The 19,027-nt window shown below is 40.7% G+C and overlaps 1 protein-coding gene across 2 annotated transcripts in view; it reads right to left on the bottom strand.

The window, feature by feature from the left end:
* smchd1 (structural maintenance of chromosomes flexible hinge domain containing 1) overlaps positions 1-19,027 on the bottom strand; it is a 39,045-nt gene that overhangs the window by 16,490 nt on the left and 3,528 nt on the right. The window contains exons 2-22 of one of the 2 annotated variants that reach the window (XM_085418935.1): positions 17,448-17,523; positions 17,179-17,337; positions 16,976-17,058; positions 16,746-16,879; positions 15,823-15,937; positions 15,505-15,624; positions 15,219-15,382; positions 14,059-14,152; positions 13,701-13,962; positions 13,448-13,562; positions 11,978-12,170; positions 8,370-8,570; positions 8,163-8,276; positions 7,721-7,827; positions 7,457-7,539; positions 7,174-7,287; positions 1,894-1,971; positions 1,687-1,806; positions 1,453-1,597; positions 1,206-1,308; positions 935-1,007 (exon numbers count right to left, since the gene is read on the bottom strand). In XM_085418935.1, the coding sequence (XP_085275061.1) occupies positions 935-1,007; positions 1,206-1,308; positions 1,453-1,597; positions 1,687-1,806; positions 1,894-1,971; positions 7,174-7,287; positions 7,457-7,539; positions 7,721-7,827; positions 8,163-8,276; positions 8,370-8,570; positions 11,978-12,170; positions 13,448-13,562; positions 13,701-13,962; positions 14,059-14,152; positions 15,219-15,382; positions 15,505-15,624; positions 15,823-15,937; positions 16,746-16,879; positions 16,976-17,058; positions 17,179-17,337; positions 17,448-17,523 (2,653 nt within the window). Of the gene's footprint in view, positions 1-934; positions 1,008-1,205; positions 1,309-1,452; positions 1,598-1,686; positions 1,807-1,893; positions 1,972-7,173; positions 7,288-7,456; positions 7,540-7,720; positions 7,828-8,162; positions 8,277-8,369; positions 8,571-11,977; positions 12,171-13,447; positions 13,566-13,700; positions 13,963-14,058; positions 14,153-15,218; positions 15,383-15,504; positions 15,625-15,822; positions 15,938-16,745; positions 16,880-16,975; positions 17,059-17,178; positions 17,338-17,447; positions 17,524-19,027 lie in introns of both variants that reach the window. The other variant, XM_085418934.1, reaches the window with a different exon arrangement.

Raw genomic sequence — 19,027 nt, 5'->3', positions numbered from 1 at the left:
GTATCTTCTCTTGCTGATATATGGTTTAGCAAACACACGTATATTTCTTTAAGTATAAGAGCCTTTTGTTCAGAAGTCCTGGCACCAGCTTTGGGGAGTCTTCACAGGGTCACACCTTGACCACACACACACACACACACACACACACACACACACACACACACAGTATTCTTTGTTCACATGTATACCTATGTAAGATGTTATATGTTAATGACCCTATGCATATTCATGTAACCACAATAAAAGGAGTGCTATGGGGGACCTGGCTGAGAGTCTGACGGTGGTCAAGTGGTGGAACGACACTCGGCCCCAGCCAGGTCTCCCTCATGCATGAGTAAACCAGAGAACTTTGGTGCCTTGTGTCTTGCTTTTTGCTGCGTAGCAGATTGTCCTTAACGTTCCAGCGAATAGGTTTATGCTACAAACCTATCAAACATCACCTGAAATTTCTACAGTTTAAATGCGTTACTTACACTTTTAAACTGTATTTATATATCTTTTTTCCTCATCCAAGCAATCACTTCTGATCAAGAGAGTATACACTTGAAGCATACTTCAAATGCTGTCAACAAGATTGATTTTTTGCCAAAACCTTAGCAATGGATAAGTGAACTAGACATGAAAATAAATTATTTAAATATAATTATCAACGTTTAAGTGCCAAGGATGAATCCAGTTGTTTCATAAAGTGTCTCAAAAGAAGATGATGCTCAACCAAAACTGATCTTCGAATCCCTACGTCGTTGTTGTTTGCACAGTCTCATCAAGATTGGTCCAGTCGTCCAGGAGCAGATAGGAAACATAAATCTTCTATATTCTACGATTATTATAGTGTGATTTAAGCATTTAACAATCAAGATTTCTGAAAGGACATAATGCACATGAGAAACCAGTACACAAACTGTTCAAAAATCATAAATAAATGAGGGGTTACCAGGAAGAAGACTGATCTTGATGGACTTAGTGTGTTGTTTCAGGCCAGGCAGGGTCACTTCCAGGTCATAGCTCTGAAAATGCAAACAAAGCACATAAAAATAAATCACCAAATCAGCTAATAATTTTTTGACTATTGACTTTCAAGTAGTTGTTACACCTCTTGATAAAACTATGACTGTACTATTAGTAGTTTATTTATTTATTTTAAGCAGTCTTCCATGTGACGGGCAAATTTATGTTTTCGTAGCGTAGAAATCATTAGTTCTAACCTTGGATTGCTGGTAATTCAGGACTTTTCCTCTCGCTTTGACATTTTTGATGGTGAATGTGGTTCCACTGCTGGAGAATGTCCCATAACTCAGATCCAGACCACTAAAAAATAAATAAATAAAAATAAATAAATAACAATGGCCGTGTTACAACACTGTTAAATGTGACATAATAAAGGCACAAAGGCTTTCATACATATTTTTTTTCTCAAGCATTTAAAAATTCAGTAGCATTAATGAGACTCACCAGCATTTGAGCTCAGGTGTGAGTTTAGAAGTGAGGGTCGTTGAGTGGCCATAACCATCTTTTATCTGCAGAGGAATGTCAAACGGCACGCCCACTCGCAGCGTGGGGCTCATTGCACTGATATCAAAGCTTGCTGCATCGCCCTCTGACAATAGAACAAAGGAGTGTGTCTGTTTGGTCAGAATGGTGGGAATAATGATCACTAGCTAAACACACAGCATTCTTTCTCCTCACCTTTAATGGTAAACTTCAGTGTGAATGTTGGAAGCGCTCTACCGCCAAAGCTGACAGCGTTTGTTTCATGGACCACTGTGTTCAAATTCAGTGTGTACTTTCCCAGCTCAGTCAGGTTCTCTGTCAACAACGGCTCAAATATGATCTTTCAGCAGACAAACGTCAGGGCAACCAAGATGAAGGATAAGAAAATTAAAAGAAACTCACCCATTTTTTTGAACCAGAAACCATTATTTCCTAAATGTGGGGCAACATAAGCAGCAAGCTCTTTGTCTGACTTTTGACCTACAAATGAAAAAGGTAAAATAATAAGAATAATTTAATTCTATAACAGGTGGAGCAAACACAGAGAGAAAGTAGGCTGAAAAAAAGAACAACTGCAAAACAAGGGCGAGAACCTGAAAAGTTAGAATTATGACTTTTTACACTTTATGACACATTTAATTTGAAGATTTTTTGGTAGTTTTGGCAACATGTGGGGCTGAAAATTAAAGATTGAAGACACTTTACTGTCATTATTTAGTTTATTGTACAATAAATTGTACAGTATTGTAAGATGGTGAGATCTAAATCTGTAACTGCAAATGTATTGGTGTTAATGAGGTTGGAGAAGTCACTTGAATGTGTGAGGAAATGTTTCTTCCACTGAAAATACGTCCAGATTAACAGAATCAACGTTCTACCAGTAAAGAACATAGTTTTAAATAGCTCAATATAGTTTTATTACCACTTTGACTTTTAGAAGTCAGCTGTGACATGCATTTGACCTCTGACCTCTGACACATCTTTAAAATCTTTAGTATTTTGACAATACACACCACACTTGTTAGAATCATAGTTTCTAAGTTATGAGGCTTTTTTTGGTCAATTTTTGACAAATAAATCATTAAGTTTAAGACCTAATGTAAATAAATTGTTAACATGACCACTCTCTACATCCCTACAAAGTTGAATCTGATTTCATTCAAAACTTTTTGGACTATCTCGTTTACAGACAAAATGACACCCATGCAAACGCTACCAAAAACATGACCATCTGTGAGGCAACTAGTACCGTATTTTTCGGACCATAAGGCGCACCAGATTATAAGGCGCATTGAGCAAAACAAAACAGTCAGATATGTCAAACTTTACTCAGTTCATTCTTCTTGCTTCCTCCACTTCCGTACCATTTATAAGTGTCAGGGGTAGACATTTGTTCTATCACAAGTAAGAGAAATAAGACACTGCAGACCGACTCAGAGAGTTTTAAAAACGTGCGCACGGGTGAATGTCTCTGGGAAGACACACACATCGAGTGCAGGCTTGCTTGCTTTATTTATAGGAGAAAGTAAGTTACATAGTACTTCCTCTTCTGTAAGCAGTCGGGGAGAGGTTAGACGTTAACTCAGTGCTTATCTGACCTCACACCCACACACATACTGAAATATAACAATACAGAAGTACAGTGGGGCAAAAAAGTATTTAGTCAGCCACCGATTGTGCAAGTTTCCCCACTTAAAATGATGACAGAGGTCAGTAATTTGCACCAGAGGTACACTTCAACTGTGAGAGACAGAATGTGAAAAAAAAAATCCATGAATTCACATGGTAGGATTTGTAAAGAATTTATTCGTAAATCAGGGTGGAAAATAAGTATTTGGTCACCTCAAACAAGGAAAATCTCTGGCTCTCACAGACCTGTAACGTCTTCTGTAAGAAGCTTTTCTGTCCCCCACTCGTTACCTGTATGAATGGCACCTGTTTGAACTCATCATCTGTATAAAAGACACCTGTCCACAGCCTCAAACAGTCAGACTCCAAACTCCGCCATGGCCAAGACCAAAGAGCTTTCGAAGGACACCAGGAAAAGTATTGTAGACCTGCACCAGACTGGGAAGAGTGAATCTACAATAGGCAAGCAGCTTGGTGTGAAAAAATCAACTGTGGGAGCAATCATCAGAAAATGGAAGACATACAAGACCACTGATAATCTCCCTCGATCTGGGGCTGCACGCAAGATCTCATCCCGTGGGGTCAAAATGATCATGAGAACGGTGAGCAAAGATCCCAGAACCACACGGGGGGACCTGGTGAATGACCTGCAGAGAGCTGGGACCAAAGTAACAAAGGTCACCAAATCCCGCAGTGCCAGACGTGTTCCGCTGCTGAAGCCAGTGCATGTCCAGGCCCGTCTGAAGTTTGCCAGAGAGCACATGGATGATACAGCAGAGGATTGGGAGAATGTCATGTGGTCAGATGAAACCAAAGTAGAACTTTTTGGTATAAACTCGACTCGTCGTGTTTGGAGGAAGAAGAATACTGAGTTGCATCCCAAGAACACCATACCTACTGTGAAGCATGGGGGTGGAAACATCATGCTATGGGGCTGTTTTTCTGCCAAGGGGACAGGACGACTGATCCGTGTTAAGGACAGAATGAATGGGGCCATGTATCGTGAGATTTTGAGCCAAAACCTCCTTCCATCAGTGAGAACTTTGAAGAAACGAGGCTGGGTCTTCCAACATGACAATGATCCAAAACACACCGCCCGGGCAACAAAGGAGTGGCTCCGTAAGAAGCATTTGAAAGTCCTGGAGTGGCCTAGCCAGTCTCCAGACCTCAACCCCATAGAAAATCTGTGGCGGGAGTTGAAAGTCCGTGTTGCTCGGCGACAGCCCCAAAACATCACTGCTCTCGAGAAGATCTGCATGGAGGAATGGGCCAAAATACCAGCTACTGTGTGTGCAAACCTGGTAAAGACCTATAGTAAACGTTTGACCTCTGTTAATGCCAACAAAGGTTATGTTACAAAGTATTGAGTTGTATTTTTGTTATTGACCAAATACTTATTTTCCACCCTGATTTATGAATAAATTCTTTACAAATCCTACCATGTGGATTCATGGATTTTTTTTTCACATTCTGTCTCTCACAGTTGAAGTGTACCTCTGGTGCAAATTACTGACCTCTGTCATCATTTTAGGTGGGGAGACTTGCACAATCGATGGCTGACTAAATACTTTTTTGCCCCACTGTATATCATGCTTATCTGACATCACACACATTGAAGTAAGGAATGCATCATGTTCTCTTTAACAATAAGCTTGGTTATGTTGAAATATATGAACACATAAAATATAAGGCACACTTGATTATATTGTATTATGTAGAAAATCTTCTTACAATAAGTCTCTCAGTCAGAACATGGTATATCATGCTTAGGTGGAAGCAGGAAGTTAGCTCGCCAGTTAACTTCTGACTTTCTTCTCGTTTGGCTCTCGGCAAAAGGCAGTCGAACTTTTTCTCCTCTCCTCCTTCCCCTTATCTTCCCTGCTTAGCCTCTTGTGTCCTTGTCTTGTCTCGTGTGTATTACTTTCCCTGGAACACTCTCTCACAGTCTGTTCTCTAAACCTAAAAGAGAATTCTAGATTTGATCAACTGGTCTCTGAATGCTATTGACACCCTTTTCTCAACGAGAAGTCTGGGCTCGGGAGAGCCCGAGTGCTCTGGAGGGACTTTCCCTGCCGGATACACGATGGATGGGTGGCAGAAATGGAGGGTCGTGTGCCTGGCGGGACTGTCGATCGAGGACGCTGAAGATATCTACCTATTCGGAACCATGATAACAGGGTTCTTGCTGATCGGAGCTGGCTTGGCCCTGGTTTATCGGAGAATTAAGAAAGCGGAACCGGCTGTTCAAACCCCCCCCCCCCCCCCCAAGGCTGCCCGCTGGGATTGAAACGATGGGACGAGGCGCGACTTCTCAGAATGGGCTCACTGAGTGCAGCATGGTTAAGACCTTGGAGGAGCTTACAGCTGCCGTGAATACTCAGAATAACACCTCTGAGCGTATATTGGGTTACATAAAGGTGAGGTCTGCTCAGAATAAGACCTCTGAGCGAAAGTTGGATTACATCGTGGAACAGCTCACTGCAGTCGTGAGTTCTCAGAATCGGCTCTCTGAGCACAAGAATGACAACACCACGGAACTGAAGGTTAATAACATCATGGAGAAGCTCGCGGCTCTCCAATGGGAGATTGAGAGACCAGTGTCGGAGTGTTAAAGAACAGCTTTGAAATTCTCATGAGCTGCTCGCATAAAAGAAAAATCAATAACATCAACATCATAATGCAGATACCCCCTCAGCGCCAGCTGTGGGCTCAAGGCTGGAGCCGAACAAAAACTCCCTGATAATGACTGTGTGTTGACTGTTCTTCCCACTCTATGCAAGGCCACCTGGGTTGGCCGCTAGACTGTTTACTTAGCCTGATAGGGTGAAGGACACTGTCTCAGCTGAACTCTGGACACGCACACACATACACTTACACTGATAAGCACTCACATATCGCCCCTCCCCTTCCAATGCCTTCGATGCTTGTTGCCTCCTGGGAACACGAGGCGGGTCTGGGCCCGCGCAGTGGCAGGATGGCTGCTGTGTTGCCTGGGATTACTCCTCATCCCCTACCCAACCCTGTTGCTGGTCACGTGCTCTATAATGTTGTGCTGTGGACATTTATGTACTTTCTGTGCAGAGGAGTTTTTTTGTTTCCTGTTCTCATGCTGTCCTCCATAGCCCAGCATGAGTAGAGGTCTCTTTTTTTCCTCTTGTACTTTCCCATTGTAGTGTACATTTCAGTGTTTTTTCTGTAATGCAACCGTTGTCTGACTTGTATCCCCATGTGATGGCTGTGTTGTGTGTGTAAGGTCAGGGGCGGGTTCATTCCACTGCAGGGCAACCTGCCACTGCATGTGGCGAATAAAATTTGAACTTGAACTTGACTCCGGTAAATTTAATAAATTCTGTTTTCATGGATGCCTGGATGTTAAACTTAATTGTTACACCTGGTAAAGCAGCAACGCTGATAATTTTATTAAAGATGAAAGAATTTAGACCGTTTTTAAATCTCAGTGATGCCGCAGTGTTTGTTTGACTTTGGGATCTGAAGTGGATGGAGTTTTGGACCCAGATTACTCCGCGAGGCTCCTGACAACGGTAGCCATAATGCTCCGATAATCCATCAAGCAGTGCGGCTTCGTAGCGTATCAAAGTTGTAGTAAAACATGTTTTGACAGATTTCTGCGCGCCGCGTACTACATAAAATCGGTTCGAGGTCAGTAAACACAACCAGAATTCATACATAAGGCACACTGTCGATTTTTGAGAAAATTAAAGGATTTGAAGTGCGCCTTATAGTCCGAAAAATCTGCATCTTTGTTATCACCAATTAGCTCCTACCTGCACACATACAGCACTTTGATAACTGAATTTCCCAGCATTAGCTGATAAATAAAATAGCTGATAAATTGCAATCACCATATAGCTCAAGTTAAGGCTTTTAAAAACCAACTCCCCAGGGTTATGTCAATAAATTGTAGTCTTGGAAACTTTGTTATAAACAGCAGAAAGACTTTTTCCACATTTTTTTAATTAACCACCTATTAATTAAGTTATCATGAAAAGAAAACATATCAATAGGATATCAAATCTGTAATCAAACACTTACCATGATGGAGTAACGTGAGCTTAACACACAGTTTTGTCCCTTTTCCCTGGCCCACTGAGGACATCCGAGATAATTTCTCTCCCCTCTTGTTCAGGATGTCAATTTTAAGAGGCCCTGAAACGACACATCAGACAAAATGTGAGGAATGAGCTTTGAGCTATACGGGACAGGAATGGGGGAAGACTTTTTTTGAACACCACTGTTTGATGCAAACAAATTATCTGTTTGTTTGTTTTTCATAACATATGAAGTGCTGTGGTATGCAAACACTGCAAGATCTTACCTAAAGTAGTCCCAGCAGAAAGAATGGCATTATTTTGCAAGGGGTTACCATTGGGCCATTCCACATTCAGCTTATCTGGAAGCCTGAAACAAACACATGTCATTCACCTGAACTGAAAGTCTAATTTTTGAGTCAGAATGAGGAGAAAGATTTGCAAAAAATAAAGCAACCCAGGAAACAGAGCATCTACATCACAAACAAAAAGTGAATATTAGAGAGGAGCAGTTTGTGTAGAAAAAAATGTCTCCCTAACTGCTCACTCACTTCTCAGAGTCACTGTCGATAGTTTTCTTGATGGTTTCATCAGTGGCTGTCTTGTCGATCTTGGAAATGGGAACGATCTTGTTCATGTCCCAAAGTGCTTTGGGCTCCTGGGAAGAGATTTTTCTTAAATCAGTAAACTCAATAAAAGAACAAAGAAAAAAAAAGGGATTTATATAAGTGAATTTACTGAAATAATATGGAAAATTAAACCCCCCCCAACAAAAAACTGATGTTTTAATAGTGATTCAGATGACTGTCAATAGATTTTATTTACTTTTTCGCTGTTGTTTTTTGCCCTTTATAACATAGACACAAAGAAATTTTATCACACAATTTTTTATCACTGATATTATTCTTAAAACCTTTTAATGCGACATTTTCCAGTTTTGGAATTGATGTTCGATCAGTTTCTCAAATCAAAGTTTCATAATTGCCTTCTTACTCGAGACACTTCCACCTGTCCTCCCGTGGCATAGACGTCTCCATCGAAATTTCCATGCAGCAAAAATTGAACCACTTTACCGTACAGAATGGGATTTGTATTGTGCGTCTTCACCTGTATGAGGAAGCATAAAGAGATCAGAATGAATGTAGAAGAGGGAACAATAAGAAATTACATTTAAGTAGACAAAAACCAATAAATGCTCACAAGTTGGCCTGTTTTGTATGTCCTGCCTCCCCACTCGATGGCGGAGAAGACTGCCCACGGATGCTGCATTTTCTTAAGAGACACATCTGTCCGTGTTTTAATCTCATTGAAGCCCACAAACTTGATTTGCTTGTCGAACTTTTCATTACAGTTTCGAAGCCATTGTGTGAACTCCTTCTGGATGTTACCTCTTGACGATTTCTGTTGAAACGGAAAGAAAATGTTTAGCAGAGAAAAGCAGGCAAAAACAAAGACCTGAAAACAGGACATGTTAAATATGTTACCTCGCGGTGTTCTGTTACTAACAGGTAGACAGAATGTATCCAACAGTCACTCATCATTAATACTAATATTGGCGACACACCATATGTCCAGTCATGAGCTGCTTAATTTCATGCATGTGCAACACACACACACACACACACACACACACACACACACACACACACACACACACACACACACAGTGGTTAAAGCAAATAGTGGGACACAGTCTCTCTCTGGCACACACACACGGGTTTAACTTTGTGCTGAACATTAGGGGGGGGGGGAATTTGTTTTAAATGCCAGAGGACCACCAGCATTTTTGCTTGTCAGCTCTCCACTGCTGTATTGCCAGATGGTAAAAATACCACATGGTGATTCTGCTTTTTTATGTATATACATTCAATCATTTACATCACTGTATTGACATCAATAAACTACACCAACAACTATACACATGACCTCATAGAGCTAAACTTTGCCAAGCCAAGTATTTGATGGAGCCTACAGTCTTCAATAATCCATGCCTTGCTTCCTCCTGTTGTCTGCCAACAGCTGAAGAAGGCTGTGAAGTTTTTTGAGTATAGGTGTTCATGGCCTGGATATGTAACTGACTTTTTCATTGTCCTGAGAACCCTGAACATAGCCTTTTTCCAATCTCTAAAGCCTACACTAACAAAGGCAGGGTCACACTTTGTTTTTCAGGGTTTTCCCGTCAGAATGTTATGTAGAAAACAAGTTCCTGTGTGTGTTGTGGCTAACTGTTGACGTCTCAGAAAGTGGTCAATTAAACGTCCTGATTAGGGCTCTTAGTTTCCAAGCATCATTATCCTGAGGTTATAACACAGTTGTTTGCTAATCTTGAGTGATTTGAATAAACTTTGGAACAGTGAAAACACTGCACCCTTTGTAAAGTGGCACTGTAATGCAACCAGGGGAAAGTTGTGAAGCATTTTTGTTGAAACGACAACACACATTTAGCTCGCTTCTGCACTCTGAAATAACTATATATTAAATGATTGTATTGCACATATTAACAACATTTTTGACATTGTTAAATTTTAAAAAACTCTATTAATATATCCTTGGATTCTCACCTGCCCAGTTGCCCGACTGTTGCCCTCACCATATGACTCTCTGTGAGTAAACCACACGAACCAGATACAAATCAGTTCAGTGCTCTGAAAGTGTGTGCTTGCATGCACAGTTATTTTTGTTTTTTTATGCCTGTTACCTGGAAATCTGTGCCTCCTGTGCAGCCTTTCTCTGTGCTTTATCCCCCTCTCTTTGGTCATCTGACCCACTGTCACCTCCTTTCTCTTGCCCAAGTACTACACCTCCTCTGTCGCCTTCTCCTGTCTCTCCTTTTTCACTTGCTGCACCTCCTCTATCACCACCTTCACTCTCCTCTGCACCTCCTCTTTTGCCTCCTCTCTCTCTCTCCTCATCTCTGCTTCCTTTCTTCCCTCTTTGATCACCTGCTCTGCAAACCTCTTGACCCTGATATAAAAAAAGCTCAGTTAATTTTTAAATGGTTTGAGAGAGCTGGTATATATCACATCAGCATGTTCCCTTACCAAAAAGTTGGAAAGCATTTGAAACACCTTTTGCCCTCCTACCAGCACATTAACATAATTTTTCTTTTAATGTTGTTTCAGTGATTCCCACACAAGTTTACTGTAATACATTTAGACCACATTCTTTTTACAGTATTATATAATTATAACATGTACATATACACAACATTCCTCTATTGTTTGACCTGCCTTTCTCTTTCTCTCCTCCCACCTCTACATGTAGCACAATGCTCCCCACCCGACACATGCACACGCACGCGCACACACACACACACACACACACACACACACACACACACACACACACACACACACACACACACACACTAATGTGCTGTTAGGATGGACGTGCTTCATTGTGAGTGACACAAATTGACAGGGGGACCACCATGAGAACATTTGTAATAACAAACTTAGTCTAACACTTTAATCTCCCTCACTCAGCTGAATGTGGACATTTTAAACTAACATAAAAGAAGTGGCTAAAGCTAAAGCTATCCACAGCTCAGAATATGCCAGCAGCCTCGGTATGAGCAAAAGATGAAAGCGCTTGAGAAAAATTATGGAGATGAATGAAAAAGCAAAAAGGGTCCAAATTGTGTTAATATATAAACATACCGATCGTTTGATTTGTCGTATAAATCTGTTACACTTGCTTTTGTGTGTCGACATACAGTATGTCAGGTAAAGGTTCGGGTACAGCAGCTCATGCACATTTTTATTAATCACAGCACTTTATTTTAAGTTGTTTAGGTGAGAGAAGATCATCTAATGTTGAGTATTTTATAAATGCAACAACTCTGACCTTTGACCTATGTTAATATCTCTATTATACCAAAGCAAAACACTAGACAACAATTAACACTGGAGTGCTTAAAGGTAGCTTCAGTGCACAACACACTTTATTAAACACTGGAATATTACATAGGTTAGCACTAAAAGATCTTTAATTCTAGACAACATATATATATATTAGAATTAAGGTTTGGATATCAACCTAAGCTGAATATTATGTGTGTATGATGTGCGCCGTTGTATCCCAGGTTTTGTCATGTTTAAAAAGTGTTCTTTTGAACTGGAGAGGATGTCAGCTGGATTTTATATATTTTATATACGGTAATAGACCATCAAAGTAGCAGCCCTTGGTTTACTACCGGACACTCTCCATCAGTTGTTCTATATCCAGAGAAGCCGTTTGGATAAGCCATAAAAAATCCACAAAAAGTCCTGTCTTCATTTCAAGCCCTACCAGGACCCTAGATAACTGAGAACCTACACAGTCTTCAGGTCAGAGAACATGCTGAAGATAGTAAACACTGATAAAAATATGGGATTTTATAAACACCTGCCAGAATTAAGAACAGTGATGGGAAATGTTGTTAAACCTGAAAGCAGGTCACAGCTGGGTCAGCGTAATAAAAATAAGACCACATAGTCTCCGCCTGAGTGCATGTGCCGTAGGCAATTCCATACATTGGAAGTACTCATTCTGTAGCTCAGGATGTGATCTGCTATAAATGAGGACAAGACATTGTATGCTTCAGTCCTACTTTGTAAACTGCTCTGTACAAAATGAACAAGGTGGTTTTAATGTTGAGGCTGACTGATAAAGTAACCGTAGAACTCTTCTCTTCCTGTTAACAATTCTCATAATAAATCAGATCCATTTCAATCCTTTATCAATCATAATATATATCCGCTCAAGGGACTGAATGTGGTGCTGGAGTTCTGATTGTGAAAGAGCCAGTGAGAAATGGAGACGGTCACCTGTCCGTTCAGAACCAGTGAGAAGATAGTTTGATTGTTCTTCAGTTTCAGCTCAAGGTCCATGAAGGTCATCTTGTTTGTGGTGACCTGGAAATTGTCATCAGTGAAAAGCACTCCTGAAAGCCGACGGTAACACTCCGGGGGTATATCTGCTGTTGTTCTGCTGTTATTTTTACGAGAACACCAGTCAAACCTGTAACAAATGGAGCAAGACACAAGAAGGAAAGGATATTAAAGTAATTTTTTACCACTATAGAATATGACAAATACAATGTGAGTGGCAAGGGGAAAAGGTTAACCTAGCTCTCTCTCATTTTTTGGAAGCACAGTTTAAAGCGATGCTGACAGCGCTGTCAGTCTGAACTCTCAGAAAAGTCTAGGGTTATTCTGTTTGTTCAAAGATTCAGTTCCGTTTAGTAATATCAGGTTAATAACATGAAGCATGCTGCTAGCAAAATATTCTCTGTTAGCTGAAAGTCAGTTTTAAATACAATCTTTTATTTTCTGACCTGTTATACATCTTTACACATATTCAGCTCTATACCTAAATGAATTTTTTTTTTAACTCGGTCCACTTAGTGAGAGGTCATCTTTCAACATAGGTGTAGCCAGTCAATGTTAGTGATAACCATAATATGCCATCAGTAAAACTCAATCAAGTCTGAGAATATTATAACAACACATGAATAGCAGATTATGTGCTATCTGTTAAATACACAATCACCAACACAGCAATTCAAACCGCGGAAATTCAAAAGAAAAATAATCAATAAAGGCAAATCCTTCCCTCAAAAACAGGGCAAGTCTGCGGGGGTCTTAAGGGCCCATTATGTTCAAAGCATTGAATGTATGGCGTGCAAACAGTGACATCACAGAGCCGTCATCATCTAAAACACTGAATGACAGGTACTGCCACGCAGAGAAAACCTCCATATCAGTTGCTTTTGTTTTCTTCCAAAAGTCTCATCTTTTTGAGCTGTTGCATCTCTTTAATCTGTATAGTTTGGGAATATCTGAGCTTCTGCACTGACATATCACTGAAACAGTGGTAAAAACAAACAAAAGCATACATGTGTGTTTTCAACCCGGCCACACCGTTTGCACCAATTGTGTAAAGTTACGAAAAAACTGAACGTGAAGTGAAGTGAACGACTAGCCACAGAAAAAAGTTGCATCACTTTTGGCATTCGTGAAGACTGCAAAGGTCGATATGATAAAAGATTACAGGCTTTGTTTCCCCATTTTTCCACTGACACTATCCACAGATAGGTTCCTATGTGGAGTTAAACCGTATCCAACATCACAGCATGACAGGGACCTATATATGATAGTGGAATCAATTTTCTCTGCTGACTCCTAGCCGTTATGTTAAACTCTGAAGTGAAAAGTAACTAAAGGTAAAGCCTACTATTTTAGACTAAAATGGGACATTAGTTTTTGTGAATATAAGTATGAAATGAGTGTAATTACTCAGCCACTTTGGTGCCAGGTATGAGCCGTCCATTCCAGAAACACTCAAAGATCTTCCTTTCTTCCTGAGTCACGAGTCCAGGCTCATTTTCTAAATTGTCATTTTCAGAAGACGCTGCTAAAGAAAATTACCCCCCAAAAAACAACATAAACAAAAGCAACGAAAAAAACAAACAAACAAAAAAACACAACTTCAAAATATGTCAAACTATAAAATCCATGAATGTATTAAATATGTTAACAGTATGAATACCATTTGCAGAACATGTATCTTTGGGATCTTTAGGATCTTTAGGATCTTCAGGATCTTCAGGATATTTAGGATAAGTCTCCCTATCATAGAGGAATGGATGATAACGCAGCACTCCCTCCACTGTGCCACCACCCGGTCCAGAGGAGGCCTTGAACTCAAAGGTGTCCGCAGCAGAGTTAATGTACAAAGTTTGCATGTCATCGTCAACTTCCCTCAGGTTCAGCACACGGGGACATTTGTTTGGTTTTTCGCGTAAAGTGATCTGTAAACGAGTAAAATGGTAAAGTTAGCCAAAACATACAAAAATTTAAATAACATACAGTATTTTGTAAAAGTCTACATTTATCTGAAGCCTCACCTGAATGTCAATCGTAGGTTGTTGAGCTGTCTTTTTAGAGCCTTGTTTCAGGTCATTTCCATTGACTCCATGAATGTAATAGTGATATATGTGTCTGAAAGTAGGACAAATGCAGTTAACAGAGTTTAATCCAAAAGCAGTTTGGAAATGATTGTGTCAGGGCAGCCTTCAATTGTTAAAAGGTGAATTTCTTAAAACGGGAATATTGCAAGATAAAAAGGATGAAACAAAAGGAGGAATAAAATAAAATAAATTAAAAAACAGAAAAAGAATGCAATTAAAACAACAAAAAATTGGAGGTGTAAAAATAAAAAATATCACATGTACATAAGTATTCCCAGCCTTTGCCATAACACTCAAAATTGAGCTCAGGCGCATCCTGTTTCCACTGATCATCTATCAGATGTTTCTGCAGCTTGAGTGGAGTCCACCTGTGGTAAATTCAGTTGACTGGACATGATTTGGAAAGGCACACACAAGTCTATATAAGGTCCCATACTTGACAGTGTATCTCAGAGGACCAACCAAACCACAAAGCACAAGGAATTGTCTGCAGACCTCCAAGGCAGGTTGAGGCACCGATCTGTTTCATCAGACCGATGAAACAAAGACTGAACTCTTTGGCCTTCAATGCCAAGCGTCATGTCAGGAGGAAACCAGACATTACTTATTGCCCAGTCAATGCCATCCCTACAGAAAAGTATGGTGGTGGCAGCATCATGCTGTGGGGATGTTTTTTGGCAGCAGGAGCTGGAAGACTAGTCAGGGTTTGCGAATGTTGGTGAATTCTCAGTGAATGTCTTTCAGTGTCAGAGATCAGATTTAAACCCAAATGAACATGTCTGGGAAGATCTGAAAATGTCTGTGCAGCAACGTTCCCTATCCAACCTGCAAAGAAGAATGGGACAGACTGTCCCAAAATATCTGTGACATGGTTGTACCATCACACTCAAAAAGACTTGAGGCTGTAATTGCTGCCAAACGTGCTTCAGCATAATATTGAGCAAAGGCTGTGGATACTTATGTACATTTCCAAGAATTTAAAACATTTTTCTCACTTTTTTTTTTTTTTACTTTGTCAAAAAGTGGAACAAGTGAAGTGTTACGAAAACTTTCCGGATGCACCGTCTTTAAGATATGATGTGGATGAGTGAGCTCACGCTAGATGTCTGGTCCATGCATCAAAATTCTGTTTCAGGAAGGAGATATGCTTTTCCTTGAGTCCTGTAATAACTACGGCCGTGAAGCTTTCCTTCCCACGTTCCTCATCGATGATGGTACGAAGGAAGCGCTCATCTTCACTCACGTGTGAAAAGTCGCCAGGCTGTAGCGGGAAGATTAAACATCACTCAGAGATGGTGTTGACGCAGGGAGAGAGCACACCACAATCCAAAAATCATCAAAATCTTTAGCACATCTTTTAACAACATCTTTAAGTAGACTCACCTTCCTGTTTAGGATGGTGGTGCTATAAATATCCTCTTTGTTCTTTTCCTTTCTTTCAAATTCTTCTTCTGATAGAACCAACTCATGAACATCTGGTAACCCCACTGGCTTGCTAATCATCTAGTAATTTATGAAACAAAACAAACATATGTACTTAATTGACAAAATACCAAGAAATGCCCATCTAAAAACCACACATCTAATTTTCAAACTCAGTCCGCAATAAAGGAAACAAAGTTAAGTTACATTTATTATATTTTATAATTTGGGTTTTAGATATTCTATGAAGTGTTTCACTGAGTTTCCACACAGACTTACTCTGACTACATTTCCAAAGTGGAAAACAGCTTGTTTTCCTCCAACTCCAAAGTACGATATATCACTATTAAGACTTCGAGGTACAGGATCAGGGCGGACGTAGTCTTCTTCTCTTCTGTAGAAAAGAGAAATATAAATGCATGGCTTAATTTGTGCCTTTTTTAAATTAAGATAGATGTTCAGAAGAAGAAAAAACAAAAATGCTAAATGATTTAAATACTAGGTTTAATTCAAAAGAGGCGAATGCATCCCCACCATTTCACATTTCTTTTCTTTTAGCAGCACGTGAAATGTTTTCATATTCTTGCCTCAGACAGGATTTCAGTTGGCCTCCTTTATGATATTTTTGGTTTGTGGTGAGCCAAAGGTTCACCACAAACCAAAGTGGTCTGCATCAGAGGCCCCTTAAGCACCCAGACTCTACTACAGAGGCATGTTGGTGTAATATGGGCAGAATGTGGTTTGTGCTTGTTTTTAAGCAAAACTTCGGTAAGAAAGCCATCTGCTGGATTTTGCCCATGTTGCTCCCAAACTTCAAAATGTCATTCAGCATCAAGGGTGCCTTCACAGATTTTGAGGTGATAAGAAGCTGGAGTCCAGAGGACACAGCGTTCAAGATTTCCACATTTAAATTTTTGATAAATCAGATTGCAGGACGGTTTTCCACTTCACTACTCCACTCTTAAATGAGCTCATGCCACAAGAAGCCAGCAGCATTTCTGGATTTATACTCTTTTTACTATTTTCAATTAAACACGAGATTTATGTGATTTGCAAACTTCATTCTACTTTTATGTATTTGTTTTGGGGGTTTTTTTTTTGTTTTTTTAAACAGTGTCCCAACTTTTGGAACTACTTTTGAATAAAGAGCTGGAAAGCACCACACTACTGTAATTTTGGAATTTAAAATAAAACAAACCAACCTTGCAAAACTGCCGGTTTCTTTTGTAAATTTGGAGTGTCTGTAAACTGCCCATTTATTGAGCTGCTTTGTAGTCATGCCACGTCCATTGTCCAGGACAATGACAGCAGGTTTCCCAAGACTTTCATCAAACTGCTGTTAAACAGATACAAATACTGAGTTAGCGCTCCTCTGTATATGTGACATTAATCCAGTATTCAATAATCATGTATTTGCAGTTTCAGAACCAACCATCCTTATCTCTATTATCCTCGTTCCTGTGTTTTTAGCTGTGGCTGAAAGAGAGTTGTCGATGAGCTCGGCAAGTGGATAGGCTGGAGGAGAAGAAAAGGAAAAAAAAAAAAAAAAAAGATAAGCAGCGAGAAACAAACAGATCGCAAAAGGCTAATCTGTGATCATCCCAAGTACACGACCATGATCGTTTTAGCACTTACCTAATGACTCCTTGTTCTCACTAGCATAGTACTCATAAGTGCCACCCTTTATCAGCGTATCATAGTGGGGCGTAAACGATATGTTTTCCACCGTTGCCGTAGGCAGAACCTGGTGCTCGTCTTGCAACAAGTAAAGGGTGCTACCATCCTGGAGTTCCTCTAGAATAATTAAAAATTATTCAGTGGAATTCCATTAGAAGAAAAGCAGGTTCATCTTGATATTTCACTTAAGCTCAAAACACTCATCAATATCTGATAGATTTACTTACTAAATCTGTCAAAATCGAGAACAATTCTGTCAGTCGTTGCCACCACAAATGTCTCAAATGAAGGGATTCCAAATACCTGTAACAGTAAAGATGTAGTAATGGTTAGTGAGTCGTTTTAGACATAGATTTTATTAAATCCAACGCTGGAGAAACTCATTTGTTACAGCAACACAAGGGACAGGGGAAAAAAAAGAAGTAGAGATATATTAGAAAAATACAAATTGAAATAAAAACTATGTACAGTAAAAAAAAACAACCAAAAAAAAAAAAAAAAAAAAAAAAATCGGTCAATCCTTCAAGCTTGGGTCCTCTATCAGAGGCCTGGGAGCTTGAGGGTCCTGCGCAAGTATCTTAGCTATTCCTAGGACTGCGCTCTTCTGGAAAGAGATCTCCGCTGTTGTTCTCGGGATCTGCTAGAGCCACTCGCCTAGCTTGGAAGTCACTGCACCTAGTGCTCCGATTACCACTGGGACCACCGCCACCTTCACCCTCCACATCTTCTCGAGCTCTTCTCTGAGCCCTTGGTATTTCTCGAGCTTGTCGTGTTCCTTCTTCCTGATGTTGCTGTCATTCGGAACCGCTACATCGATACTACGTAGGTGTTGATGGCCCGGATCTTGTTCTTACCATTCAGCTGACCCCTCAGGATTTGCCTGACCCTCTGCAGGTACTTGGTGGTTGCAGCTTTCCTAGCGGCCTCTTCATGGTTCCCATTCGCCTGCGGGATCCCCAGGTACTTGTAACTGTCCTCTATGTCTGCAATGTTGCCTTCTGGTAGTTCAATCCCCTCAGTTCTGACTACCTTCCCTCTCTTTGTTACCATCCGACTACACTTCTCCAGCCCGAACGACATTCCGATGTCACTGCTGTATATCCTGGTAGTGTGGATCAGTGAATCGATGTCTCGTTCACTCTTGGCATACAGCTTGATGTCATCCGTGTACAGGAGGTGGCTGACAACTGCTCCATTCCATAGTCGGTATCCGTAGCCAGTCTTGTCAATTATCTCACTGAGGGGGTTCAGGCCTATGCACAACAGCAGTGGGGACAGAGCATCTCCTTAGTAGATCCCGCACTTGATGGTGACTTGTGCTATGGGCTTGAGGTTGGCCTCCAGTGTTGACCGCCACATCCCCATTGAGTTCCTGATGAAGGCTCTCAGGGTCCTGTTGATCTTATATAGTTCTAGGCATTCCAGGATCCAGGTGTGGGGCATCGAGTCATAGGGTTTCTTGCAATCAATCCAGGCAGTGCACAGGTTGGTCAGTCTGGTCCTGCAGTCTCGGCTGACTGCTTGGTCTGCCAGTAGCTGGTGTTTTGCGCCTCTGGTATTCTTGCCCATCCCTTTCTGTGGCCCGCTCATGTATTGACCCATGTGCCTGTTCATCTTAGCCGCTATGATACCTGACAGGAGCTTCCACGTGGTGCTGAGGCAGGTTATTGTATTGTTCTGCCTCCAGCCTTGGTGGTGCTGTTCTCATATTGTTCCCCTGCCACTGAGAGTACACCTTGGCTGGTTCCGTGGAGAACAGCTGGTTTATTCTCTTGCCTTCTATCTCTCTGGTGTACCTCCTCAAGCG

The sequence above is a fragment of the Rhamphochromis longiceps genome, linkage group LG9 (genome assembly GCF_057381845.1).
Source record: "Rhamphochromis longiceps isolate RC_006_pf linkage group LG9, R_longiceps_female_GT1.1, whole genome shotgun sequence".
Taxonomy (NCBI): Eukaryota; Metazoa; Chordata; class Actinopteri; order Cichliformes; family Cichlidae; genus Rhamphochromis; species Rhamphochromis longiceps.
The sequence above is the reverse complement of the archived record's forward strand: the minus strand, read 5'-3'. Positions and strand labels throughout refer to the sequence as shown.